Source organism: Mya arenaria, chromosome 1 (genome assembly GCF_026914265.1).
Source record: "Mya arenaria isolate MELC-2E11 chromosome 1, ASM2691426v1".
Classification (NCBI taxonomy): Eukaryota; Metazoa; Mollusca; class Bivalvia; order Myida; family Myidae; genus Mya; species Mya arenaria.
The window spans coordinates 22,066,355-22,082,284 of record NC_069122.1 but is presented as its reverse complement, the minus strand read 5'-3'; the positions used below and the strand labels follow the sequence as shown (position 1 = coordinate 22,082,284).

Genomic DNA, 15,930 nt, shown 5'->3' with positions numbered 1-15,930 from the left:
CGTCGAACCCAAGCTTTATTAATAAATATGTTTGATGTCATGTGCGCTCTGTCTGTGTTCTAGTGTGTGTGTTGTGCGTGTTCCAAACCTTCATTATTTTTATGAATTTATCTAAAAAACACCCAGAGTTTAAATACTACTTTTTGCTAGTATTACTTGAGATTTTAACTACAGATAATGTTATTGTTGCAGTACATAAAAGAATAACCCCAAAATGTCCACCACTGTTAAATTGTAAAACAAGCGAATACCAGAAATGCACAGATTCGTTCACTAATTTTTACATTTTCATAAAAATATGCATCATCTGATATTGCAGTAAATCCAGTTAATGCTAACACAAGTTGGACGGAGATGATACACAACTTAGTTACAGTCTGGCCTTCCTTGTTCGGAAACGAAATCGCTGTATTGTGTTTGAAACTGACTTTTGAAATATAAGTGCTAAATTATAAGAAAGCCGAGTATAATTAAACAAAAAACCCAAGACAGTATTAATTATATTTCAGCAAGCACATAATTACAAAGATTATGACTAGAGTATGAAACGAGAAAGTAGAATGTTGGGGCTCAGGGAGCTTTTTTTATGTCCCAGACGCCGCCAATTCCGGCACTATATGTGTTAGAGTATCCCCCGGGAGACCACTCAACCTCAGCCCAGCCAGGTGGTATCCCCGCCGGCACCGACACAACCGTCCCGACAAGCCGTGTTCCCGTCCTATCCTCGTCCTATAGGTACAACACGTGAACGTATACAGTAAAGGAGTAACACGTGTACGTATACAGTATAGATGTGACACGTGCATGTATACAGTGACAAGTATACATATACAGCAAAAGAGCAACACGTATATATATATACAGTACATTTGTGACACGTGTAAGTATACAGTTAAGGAGTGTCAAGTGTACATAAACAGTCAATGCGTAACATGTGTACGTATACTGTTAAGGAGTGTCACGTGTACATATACAGTCAATGCGTAACATGTGTACGTATACAGTTAAGGAGTGTCACGTGTACGTATACAGTTAATGCGTAACACGTGTACGTACACAGTTAAGGAGTGTCACGTGTACATATACAATCAATGCGTGACACGTGTACGTATACTGTTAAGAAGTGTCACGTGTACATATACAATCAATGCGTGACACGTGTACGTATACAGTTAATGCGTAACACGTGTACGTATACAGTTAAGGAGTGTCACGTGTACGTATACAGTTAATGCGTAACACGTGTACGTATACAGTTAAGGAGTGTCACGTGTACATATACAGTCAATGCGTAACACGTGTACGTATACTGTTAAGAAGTGTCACGTGTACATATACAATCAATGCGTGACACGTGTACGTATACAGTTAAGGAGTGTCACGTGTACATATACAGTCAATGCGTAAAACGTGTACGTATACAGTTAAGGAGTGTCACGTGTACATATACAGTCAATGCGTAACATGTGTATGTATACAGTTAAGGAGTGTCACGTGTACATATACAGTCAATGCGTAACACGTGTACGTATACAGTCAATGCGTAACACGTGTACGTATACAGTTAAGGAGTGTCACGTGTACGTATACAATCAATGCGTGACACGTGTACGTATACAGTTAAGGAGTGTCACGTGTACATATACAGTCAATGCGTAACACGTGTACGTATACAGTTAAGGAGTGTAACGTGTACATATACAGTCAATGCGTAACATGTGTACGTATACAGTTAAGGAGTGTAACGTGTACATATACAGTCAATGCGTAACACGTGTACGTATACAGTTAAGGAGTGTAACGTGTACAAATACAGTCAATGCGTAAAACGTGTACGTATACAGTTAAGGAGTGTAACGTGTACATATACAATCAATGCGTAACACGTGTACGTATACAGTTAAGGAGTGTCACGTGTACATATACAGTCAATGCGTAACACGTGTACGTATACAGTTAAGGAGTGTCACGTGTACATATACAGTCAATGCGTAAAACGTGTACGTATACAGTTAAGGAGTGTCACGTGTACATATACAGTCAATGCGTAACACGTGTACGTATACAGTTAAGGAGTGTCACGTGTACATATACAGTCAATGCGTTACACGTGTACGTATACAGTTAAGGAGTGTCACGTGTACATATACAGTCAATGCGTAACACGTGTACGTATACAGTTCAGGAGTGTCACGTGTACATATACAGTCAATGCGTTACACGTGTACGTATACAGTTAAGGAGTGTCACGTGTACATATACAATCAATGCGTAAAACGTGTACGTATACAGTTAAGGAGTGTCACGTGTACATATACAGTCAATGCGTAACACGTGTACGTATACAGTTAAGGAGTGTCACGTGTACATATACAGTCAATGCGTAAAACGTGTACGTATACAGTTAAGGAGTGTCACGTGTACATATACAGTCAATGCGTTACACGTGTACGTATACAGTTAAGGAGTGTCACGTGTACATATACAGTCAATGCGTAACACGTGTACGTATACAGTTAAGGAGTGTCAAGTGTACGTATACAGTCAATGCGTAACACGTGTACGTATACAGTTAAGGAGTGTCACGTGTACAAATACAGTCAATGCGTAACACGTGTACGTATACAGTTAAGGAGTGTCACGTGTACATATACAGTTAATGCGTAACACGTGTACGTATACAGTTAAGGAGTGTCACGTGTACGTATACAGTCAATGCGTAACACGTGTACGTATACAGTTAAGGAGTGTCACGTGTACATATACAGTCAATGCGTAAAACGTGTACGTATACAGCTAAGGAGTGTCACGTGTACAAATACAGTCAATGCGTAACACGTGTACGTATACAGTTAAGGAGTGTCACGTGTACATATACAGTTAATGCGTAACACGTGTACGTATACAGTTAAGGAGTGTCACGTGTACATATACAGTCAATGCGTAACACGTGTACGTATACTGTTAAGAAGTGTCACGTGTACATATACAATCAATGCGTGACACGTGTACGTACGCAGTTAAGGAGTGTCACGTGTACGTATACAGTCAATGCGTGACACGTGTACGTACACAGTTAAGGAGTGTCACGTGTACGTATACAGTTAAGGAGTGTCACGTGTACATATACAGTCAATGCGTGACACGTGTACGTACACAGTAAAGGAGTGGCACGTGTACATATACAGTCAAGGCGTAACACATGTATGTATACAGTTAAGGAGTGTCACGTGTACATATACAGTCAATGCGTAACACGTGTACGTATACAGTTAAGGAGTGTCACGTGTACATATACAATCAATGCGTAACACGTGTACGTACACAGTTAAGGAGTGTCACGTGTACGTATACAATCAATGCGTGACACGTGTACGTATACAGTTAAGGAGTGTCACGTGTACATATACAGTCAATGCGTGACACGTGTACGTATACAGTTAAGGAGTGTAACGTGTACATATACAGTCAATGCGTAACACGTGTACGTACACAGTTAAGGAGTGTCACGTGTACGTATACAATCAATGCGTGACACGTGTACGTATACAGTTAAGGAGTGTCACGTGTACATATACAGTCAATGCGTGACACGTGTACGTACACAGTTAAGGAGTGTCACGTGTACGTATACAATCAATGCGTGACACGTGTACGTATACAGTTAAGGAGTGTCACGTGTACATATACAGTCAATGCGTGACACGTGTACGTATACAGTTAAGGAGTGTCACGTGTACATATACAATCAATGCGTAACACGTGTACGTACACAGTTAAGGAGTGTCACGTGTACGTATACAATCAATGCGTGACACGTGTACGTATACAGTTAAGGAGTGTAACGTGTACATATACAGTCAATGCGTAACACGTGTACGTACACAGTTAAGGAGTGTCACGTGTACGTATACAATCAATGCGTGACACGTGTACGTATACAGTTAAGGAGTGTCACGTGTACATATACAGTCAATGCGTGACACGTGTACGTATACAGTTAAGGAGTGTCACGTGTACATATACAATCAATGCGTAACACGTGTACGTACACAGTTAAGGAGTGTCACGTGTACGTATACAATCAATGCGTGACACGTGTACGTATACAGTTAAGGAGTGTCACGTGTACATATACAGTCAATGCGTGACACGTGTACGTATACAGTTAAGGAGTGTCACGTGTACATATACAGTCAATGCGTAACACGTGTACGTATACAGTTAAGGAGTGTCACGTGTACATATACAGTCAATGCGTAACATGTGTACGTATACTGTTAAGGAGTGTCACGTGTACATATACAATCAATGCGTAACACGTGTACGTATACAGTTAAGGAGTGTCACGTGTACATATACAGTCAATGCGTGACACGTGTACGTATACAGTTAAGGAGTGTCACGTGTACATATACAATCAATGCGTAACATGTGTACGTATACAGTTAAGGAGTGTCACGTGTACATATACAGTCAATGCGTGACACGTGTACGTATACAGTTAAGGAGTGTCACGTGTACATATACAATCAATGCGTAACACGTGTACGTACACAGTTAAGGAGTGTCACGTGTACGTATACAATCAATGCGTGACACGTGTACGTATACAGTTAAGGAGTGTCACGTGTACATATACAGTCAATGCGTGACACGTGTACGTATACAGTTAAGGAGTGTAACGTGTACATATACAGTCAATGCGTAACATGTGTACGTATACAGTTAAGGAGTGTCACGTGTACATATACAGTCAATGCGTAACACGTGTACGTATACAGTTAAGGAGTGTCACGTGTACATATACAGTCAATGCGTAACATGTGTACGTATACAGTTAAGGAGTGTCACGTGTACATATACAGTCAATGCGTAACATGTGTACGTATACTGTTAAGGAGTGTCACGTGTACGTATACAATCAATGCGTGACACGTGTACGTATACAGTTAAGGAGTGTCACGTGTACGTATACAATCAATGCGTGACACGTGTACGTATACAATCAATGCGTGACACGTGTACGTATACAGTTAAGGAGTGTAACGTGTACATATACAGTCAATGCGTAACACGTGTACGTATACAGTTAAGGAGTGTCACGTGTACGTATACAATCAATGCGTGACACGTGTACGTATACAATCAATGCGTGACACGTGTACGTATACAGTTAAGGAGTGTCACGTGTACATATACAGTCAATGCGTGACACGTGTACGTATACAGTTAATGAGTGACACGTGTACGTATGCAGTATAGATGTGACACGTGCATGTATACAGTGGCAAGTTTATAATTCAACATTTTTCAAACAATTTAGTATTATATAAGTATTCAAAGTCAAAACATAAATCTTCATTTACCTAGAAATAATTTTCCTCCCACCAAAGACATGGATAAAATTGTATGCTACCTGTGAGCCATAATGCCATGCCGGGCCTCGTACAACCCTGGTTCCTATTTGGATGAAACCCTGTTGGAGTCCGTTCCCTTGCGCCGGCGCCACGTCATGTATGCCGTTTAAGCCATTGCGGTAGGTGTTTGTGTAGTTGTTGGCAGACCACGTGACTTGCACCCATCCGCTGGTAGCCGTACTGGTGACAGTTCCCGTACTGTTGCCGTCCTAGGTAAATACGGATACTTACAATGCAATTTTATTCGAGACGGCCATTTTATTTGTTCGTTTGATGTTGTTGGGTTGTTGTTTTTGTGCACGCTGCACAGATATTCACCGTGAACTGTAATGCGTTAATGTGTAGACAGTATCAATACTTAAATTCATAAATACTTGTCAAGTCAAGCTTCGTTGTATATCATTTCAAAAAATTAATGCACATCACATGTCATTGAAACCTAAAGTTCGTGAGCGTAAACCTTAGGAACAGCGACCTTGACCTCACCAATCCCTATGACACAAGCCCGTCCGTAAACAACAACTCCATTTTAGGCTGTAGGCCGCTAGGCCTGCTGTCTTTTATAATCGTATCTCGGAATCTACCATCGGTAGATCGACATAACATTTTTAACATTTGAATATATGCGTGCACGGGCGTATCACCCCCGGCGCTGTTAGAACTGCGGTGGTCACCAACCTTTTGTACATTACCAAACCGTTCCAATAGCTACGGAGAGCTGCAGTCTGTTTGAGTAGCTTTCTAAAAGTAGCGCTGTCATGAGTATTCATAATTGGATGTGCGGTCAATATAGTTGTTAATAAGCAGTGTAACGCGATTAAAATAATAGAAAACGAATTTATTTAAATATCGACGAGTTAGAAAATGAAGTGTTGAAAGCAGAATACGCAAATAATTTCAAAATTAACGCGTATTGAATCAAAATAAATACATGTATCTGTGTTTACATTTTGGCCGCGGCCGATGATTTAGATACTATCGGTTATAAATAGAATATGGGTGATCGGATTCGTACAGAAATTCCCCGGAAATTAACCCGGAAAACTCGATGAAAGCTAGAAAAAAAACATGAACCAAAACGATATCAAACAAAAATGTTTTCAATGAAATAATAACATTTCATTTTATACGATAATCAGTTTTTTGTTGATTGTTTAATATTGATATATCAAGATATTTTATTTGTTTAAAGTAGGGTTAAATAGGCTCTTACCAGACATTTTTTTATTAATACTATTAGTATGTTCTTACACAAAAAAATGTTATGCTACTGTGTCGTAGTAACAACCTTTAACCATTAGTAAATGCATAGCATACACTTTTAATATTAAAATCAAAGCGCTTAAAGAGTTAGCAGGCTTTCGCAATGCTACGATTCGTGAGCCAGTTATGTAATGCCGAATTGAACGGAAAGTGTGTGAAGATTTTTCAAGTTGTCTCAGGAATTTCAGCCCAGAGTCTTCCACATGTTGAATGTTTCCTCACCCCTGATATAAATATCTTCATTTTTTCCACGAGTAACAGGTTGAGGGCAATATTAAGATACATCAATACATACCTGGAATATAGTATTTGGGTGATTCGACCCAGACGAATTTTACGCGAGAATCAAGTCATTGCAGAAAGAAACCTTCAACTTTAACTTAATAAACATGTCCAATACATTTTGTTCGATGAATTTGGTTTAGCAGTTATACCCTGGTAGTAAATTAAATACAACTCAGTCATGTTTGAAGTGTAGAGAAAATTTTACTTCAAAAAATGCCTCAATGCTTTATCCGTGACAGTTCATTGTTTGTGAAACTTAAGTTCTTGACAAGGTTTCATTATGCAATTGCAATTGCGTAATACTCCATACTTTTTAAATGAGAATTTCAAGTGGCTAATACTCCATGATTTGGATTAAATTGAGTTTCAGCAAAACATTCTATAAGTGTTTGCGAAGGACTTTATGAGCAAGAATACGTTTCAGATCTTCAGATGTTAATTTTTAATTAGTTTTACATGTACATGTACATGACTATACTCTCGTAACGTAGCAGGCCGAAAGCCTTTCAACGCTTAAAACGCTTTAATTATTTTTAGGCTTATGTCAAGAACCCATATTAATTCACACATAAGTAAAAATTGAGATTCACACCTGGTCTCCCCAACTCCAGTTTGGGCCTCGAACAACGACGTCACCCACACTGAACGCATCTGGAATCGAGTAGTTGTAGTGTGCTTAGCAGAGTTAAATTAAGTACAAGCTTTGTTGACCCCCCTCCCTCCAAGTATCAATCATTTGAAGAACACATGTACTTTTGATAAGTTGAATTTCTACGGTCATGAAAAAACCTGATACTCTTTTGTTCTCTGTATTACTAGTATGATTGATAGAGTATAAAGATCTAAAGGAAATACAATGCAAAGACGGAATTCTGCGAATTGAGTATGTCGCCTACTTTGAAATTAATGAAATATACCAGAAACAGTGAAGACATCATAGGACTGATGCTGCATGGACAACATCGAACATCATAGGACTGGTGTTACATGGACAATATTGTACATCATAGGACTGACGCTACATGAGCAATATTATACATCATAGGACTGACGCAACAAGGGTTATATCATACATCAAAGGACTGATGCTACATGAACAATATCATACATCAAAGGACTGATGCTACATGGACAATATCGTATATCATAGGACTGATGCTAAAAGGGTAATATCGTACATCAAAGGAAAGATGCTACATGGACAATATCGTATATCATAGGACTGATGCTACATGGACAATATCGTACATCATAGAACTGATGCTACATGGAAAATATCCTACATCCTAGGACAGATGCTACATTGGCAATATCCTACATCCTAGGACCGATGCTACATGGACAATATCCTACATCCTAGGACAGATGCTACATTGGTAATATCCTACATCCTAGGACTGATGCTACATGGACACTATCGTAAATTATAGGACAGATGCTACATGGAAAATATCGTACATCATAGGACAGATGCTACATGGGCAATATCCTACATCACAGGACTGATGCTACATGGACAATATCGTACATCATAGGACTGACGCTACATGGACAATATCGTACATCACAGGACTGACGCTACATGGAAAATATCCTACATCATAGGACTGATGCTACATGGACACTATCGTACATCATAGGACAGATGTTACATGGACATTATCCTACATCACAGGACTGACGCTACATGGACAATAACCTAAATCCTAGGACTGATGCTACATGGACACTATCGTACATTATAGGACAGATTCTACATGGACACTATCGTACATTATAGGACAGATGCTACATGGACAATATCGTACATCATAGGACAGATGCTACATGGACAATATCGTACATCATAGGACTGATGCTACATAGACAATATCGTACATCATAGGACTGATGCTACATGGACAATATCGTACATCATAGGACTGACGCTACATGTACAATATCGTACATCATAGGACTGATGCTACATGGAAAATATCCTGCATCATAGGACAGATGCTACATGGGCAATATCGTACATCAAAGGACTGACGCTACATGGACAATATCGTACATCATAGGACTGATGCTACATGGACACTATCGTACATTATAGGACAGATTCTACATGGACACTATCGTACATTATAGGACAGATGCTACATGGACAATATCGTACATCATAAGACAGATGGTACATGGACAATATCGTACATCATAGGACTGATGCTACATGGACAATATCGTACATCATAGGACTGATGCCACATGGACAATATCGTACATCATAGGACTGACGCTACATGTACAATATCGTACATCATAGGACTGATGCTACATGGAAAATATCCTGCATCATAGGACAGATGCTTTATGGGCAATATCGTACATCAAAGGACTGACGCTATATGGACAATATCGTACATCATAGGACTGAAGCTACATGGACAATATCCTACATCATAGGACTGATGCTACATGTACAATATCGTACATTATAGGACTGATGCTACATGGACAATATCGTACATCCTAGGACTGATGCTACATGTACAATATCGTACATCATAGGACTGACGCTACATGGACAATATCGTACATCACAGGACTGATGCTACATGGACAATATCGTACATTATAGGACTGATGCTACATGGACAATATCGTACATCATAGGACTGACGCTACATGTACAATATCGTACATCATAGGACTGATGCTACATGGAAAATATCCTGCATCATAGGACAGATGCTACATGGGCAATATCGTACATCAAAGGAGTGACGCTACATGGACAATATCGAACATCATAGGACTGAAGCTACATGGACAATATCCTACATCCTAGGACAGATGCTACATGGACAATATCCTACATCCTAGGACTGATGCTACATGGACAATATCCTACATCATATGACAGATGCCACAAGGGTAATATCGTACATCATAGGACAGATGTTACATGGACAATATCCTACATCACAGGACTGACGCTACATGGACAATAACCTACATCCTAGGACTGATGCTACATGGACACTATCGTACATTATAGGACAGATGCTACATGGACAATATCGTACATCATAGGACATATGCTACATGTACAATATCGTACATTATAGGACAGATGCTACATGTACAATATCGTACATCATAGGACAGATGCTACATGGACAATATCCTACATCATAGGACTGACGCTACATGTACAATATCGTACATCATAGGACTGATGCTACATGGACAATATCCTACATCATAGGACAGATGCTACATGGGCAATATCGTACATCGCAGGACTGACGCTCCATGGACAATATCGTACATCATAGGACTGACGCTCCATGGACAATATCGTACATCATAGGACTGACACTCCATGGACAATATCCCTACATCACAGGACTGATGCTACATGGACAATATCCTTCATCACAGGACTGATGCTACATAGACAATATTCTACATCATATGACAGATGCTACATGGGCAATATCGTATATTACAGGACTGACGCTACATGGACAATATCGTACATCATAGGACTGACGCTATATGGACAATATCGTACTTCATAGGACTAACCCTACCTGGGTAATATAATACATCACAGGACTGATGCAAGGACAATATCGTACATTATAAGACTGATTCTACATGGACAATATCGTACATCCTAGGACTGATGCTGCATGGACAATATCGTACATCCTAGGACTGATGCTTCAAGGACAATATCGTACATCATAGGACTGATGCTACATGGCCAATAACGTAGATCATAGGACTGTTGCTAAATGGACAATATCCTACACCCTAGGACAGATGCTACATGGACAATATCCTACATCCTAGGACAGATGCTACATTAGCAATATCATACATCCTAGGACTGATGTTACATGGAGAATATCCTACATCCTAGGACTGATGCTACATGGACAATATCATACATCATAGGACAGATGCTACATGGAAAATATCGTATAGCACAGGACTGACGCTACATGGACAATATCGTACATCAAAGGACTGATGCTTCATGGACAATATCGTACATCATCGGACAGATGCTACATAGACAATATTCTACATCATAGGACTGGTGCTACATGGACAATATCGTACATCACAGGACAGATGTTACATGGACAATATCGTACATCCTAGGACTGGTGCTACATGGACAATATCCTACTTCATAGGACTGGTGCTACATGGACAATATCCTACACCATAGGACGGGTTCTACATGGACAATATCCTACATCATAGGATTGGTGCTACATGAAAAATATCATACATCACAGGACAGATGCTACTTGAACAATATCGTACATCATAGGACAGATGCTACATGGACAATATCGTTCATCATAGGACTGGTTTTACATGGACAATATCCTACATCATAGGACAGATGCTACATGGACAATAACGTAGATCATAGGACTGTTGCTAAATGGACAATATCCTACACCCTAGGACAGATGCTACATGGACAATATCCTACATCCTAGGACAGATGCTACATTAGCAATATCATACATCCTAGGACTGATGTTACATGGAGAATATCCTACATCCTAGGACTGATGCTACATGGACAATATCATACATCATAGGACAGATGCTACATGGAAAATATCGTACAGCACAGGACTGACGCTACATGGACAATATCGTACATCAAAGGACTGATGCTTCATGGACAATATCGTACATCATAGGACAGATGCTACATAGACAATATTCTACATCATAGGACTGGTGCTACATGGACAATATCGTACATCACAGGACAGATGTTACATGGACAATATCGTACATCCTAGGACTGGTGCTACATGGACAATATCCTACTTCATAGGACTGGTGCTACATGGACAATATCCTACACCATAGGACGGGTTCTACATGGACAATATCCTACATCATAGGATTGGTGCTACATGAAAAATATCGTACATCACAGGACAGATGCTACTTGAACAATATCGTACATCATAGGACAGATGCTACATGGACAATATCGTTCATCATAGGACTGGTTTTACATGGACAATATCCTACATCATAGGACAGATGCTACATGGACAATATCGTACATCATAGGACTGACGCTACATGGACAATATCGTACAGCACAGGAATGATGCTACATGGACAATATCCTACATCATAGGACTGATGCTATATGGACACTATCGTACATCATAGGACAGATGCTACATGGACAATATCCTACATCACACGACTAACGCTACATGGACAATATCCTACATCCTAGGACTGATGCTAAATGGACACTATCGTACATTATAGGACAGATGCTACATAGACAATATCGTACTTTATAGGACAGATGCTATATGGACAATATCGTACATCATAGGACAGATGCTACATGGACAATATCGTACATTATAGGACTGATGCTACATGGACAATATCGTACATCATAGGACAGATGCTACATGGACAATATCGTTCATCATAGGACAGATGCTACATGGACAATATCGTACATTATAGGACAGATGCTACATGGACAATATCGTACATCATAGGACAGATGCTACATGGACAATATCCTATATTATAGGACTGATACTACATGGACAATATCGTACATCATAGGACTGATGCTACATGGACAATATCCTACATCATAGGACTGGTGCTACATGGACAATATCCTACATCATAGGACAGATGTTACCTGATCAATATCGTACATCATAAGACTGATGCTACATGGACAATATCCTACATCATAGGACAGATGCTACCTGGGCAATATCGTACATCACAAGACTGACGCTACATGGAAAATATCGTACATCATAGGACTGACACAACATGGACAATATCGTACATCCTAGGACAGATGCTACATGGACAATATCCTATATCCTAGGCCTGATGCTACATGGGCAATATCCTACATCATAGGACAGATGCTACATGGGCAATATCGTACATCACAGGACTGACGCTACATGGACAATATCGTACATCATAGGACTGACGCTATATGGACAATGTCATACATCAAAGGACTAACCCTACCTGGGTAATATAATACATCACAGGACTGATGCTACAAGGACAATATCGTACATTATAGGACTGATTCTACATGGACAATATCGTACATCCTAGGACTGATGCTACATGGACAATATAGTATATCCTAGGACTGATGCTTCAAGGACAATATCTTACATCATAGGACTGATGCTACATGGCCAATATCGTAGATCATAGGACTGTTGCTAAATGGACAATATCCTACACCCTAGGACAGATGCTACATGGACAATATCGTACATCATAGGAATAATGCTATGTGAACTAATGCAAAATGGACAATATCATACATCATAGGACTGATGCTTCAAAGACAATATCATATATCATACGACTGATGCTACATGGACAATATCGTACATCCTAGGACTGGTGCTACATGGACAATATCCTACGTCATAGGACTGGTGCTACATGGACAATATTATACATCATAGGGCAGAGGCTACATGGCCAATATCCTACATCACAGGACTGGTGCTACTTGGACAATATCCTACATCATAGGACAGATGCTACATGGACAATATCGTACATTATAGGACAGATGCTACATGGACAATATCCTACATTATAGGTCTGATGCTACATGAACAATATCGTACATCATAGGACTGATGCTACATGGACAATATCCTACATCATAGGACTGGTGCTACATGGACAATATCCTACATCATAGGACAGATGTTACCTGATCAATATCGTACATCATAAGACTGATGCTACATGGACAATATCCTACCTCATAGGACAGATGCTACCTGGGCAATATCGTACATCACAAGACTGACGTTACATGGAAAATATCGTACATCATAGGACTGACACAACATGGACAATATCGTACATCCTAGGACAGATGCTACATGGACAATATCCTATATCCTAGGACTGATGCTACATGGGCAATATCCTACATCATAGGACAGATGCTACATGGGCAATATCGTACATCACAGGACTGACGCTACATGGACAATATCGTAAATCATAGGACTGACGCTATATGGACAATGTCATACATCATAGGACTAACCCTACCTGGGTAATATAATACATCACAGGACTGATGCTACAAGGACAATATCGTACATTATAGGACTGATTCTACATGGACAATATCGTACATCCTAGGACTGATGCTACATGGACAATATAGTATATCCTAGGACTGATGCTTCAAGGACAATATCTTACATCATAGGACTGATGCTACATGGCCAATATCGTAGATCATAGGACTGTTGCTAAATGGACAATATCCTACACCCTAGGACAGATGCTACATGGACAATATCGTACATCATAGGAATAATGCTATGTGAACTAATGCAAAATGGACAATATCATACATCATAGGACTGATGCTTCAAGGACAATATCATAAATCATACGACTGATGCTACATGGACAATATCGTACATCCTAGGACTGGTGCTACATGGACAATATCCTACGTCATAGCACTGGTGCTACATGGACAATATCATACATCATAGGGCAGAGGCTACATTGGCAATATCCTACATCACAGGACTGGTGCTACTTGGACAATATCCTACATCATAAGACAGATGCTACATGGACAATATCGTACATCAAAGGACTGATGCTACATGGACAATATCGTTCATCACAGGACAGATGCTACATGGACAATGTCGTACATCATAGGGCTGATGCTACATGGACAATATGGTACATCATAGGACTGATGCTACATGGACAATATCGTACATCAAAGGAAAGATGCTTCATGGACAATATCGTACATCATAGGACAGATGCTACATGGACAATATTCTACATCATAGGACTGGTGCAACATGGACAATATCGTACATCACAGGACAGATGCTACATGGACAATATCGTACATCCTAGGACTGGTGCTACATGGACAATATCCTACTTCATAGGACTGGTGCTACATGGACAATATCCTACACAATAGGACGGGTGCTACATGGACAATATCCTACATCATAGGATTGGTGCTACATGAACAATATCGTACATCACAGGACAGATGCTACATGAACAATATCGTACATCATAGGACAGATGCTACATGGACAATATCGTACATCATAGGACTGGTGTTACATGGACAATTTCCTACATCATAGGACAGATGCTACATGGACAATATCGTACATCATAGGACTGGTGTTACATGGACAATATCGTACATCATAGGACTGGTGCTACATGGGCAATATCGTACATCGCAGGACTGGTGCTACATGGACAATATCCTATATCATAGGACTAACGCTACATGGGCAATATCGTACATCATAGGACTGACGCTACGTGGGCAATATCCTTCATCACAGGACTGATGCTACATGTACAATATCCTACATCATAGGACTGATGCTACATGTACAATATCGTTCATCATAGGACTGACGCTACATGGACAATATCGTACATCACAGGACTAACGCTACATGGACAATATCCTACATCCTAGAACTGATGCTACATGGACACTATCGTACATCATAGGACATATCCTAAATGGACAATATCCTACATCCCAGGACTGACGCTACATGGACAATATCGTACATCATAGGACTGGTGCTACATGGACACTATCGTACATTATAGGACAGATTCTACATGGACTATTCGTACATTATAGGACAGATGCTACATGGACAATATCGTACATCACAGGACTAACGCTACATGGACAATAACTTACATCCTAGGACTGATGCTACATGGACACTATCGTACATCATAGGACAGATGCTACATGGACAATATCCTACATCCCAGGACTGACGCTACATGGACAATATTCTATATCCTAGGACTGATGCTACATGGACACTATCGTACATTATAGGACAGATTTTACATG

General features: G+C 39.8%; 1 protein-coding gene across 1 annotated transcript in view; it reads right to left on the bottom strand.

Annotated features, from left to right (window-relative positions):
* Nucleotides 1-487: 487 nt before the first annotated feature.
* The window catches only part of LOC128225558 (mucin-5AC-like), a 51,039-nt gene continuing 35,596 nt past the window's right edge, over nucleotides 488-15,930 (bottom strand). The window contains exons 27-29 of the mRNA XM_052935426.1: nucleotides 7,561-7,619; nucleotides 5,420-5,629; nucleotides 488-729 (exon numbers count right to left, since the gene is read on the bottom strand). Coding sequence (XP_052791386.1) covers nucleotides 571-729; nucleotides 5,420-5,629; nucleotides 7,561-7,619 — 428 coding nt within the window. The 3' untranslated portion in view covers nucleotides 488-570. The remainder of the gene's footprint in view (nucleotides 730-5,419; nucleotides 5,630-7,560; nucleotides 7,620-15,930) is intronic.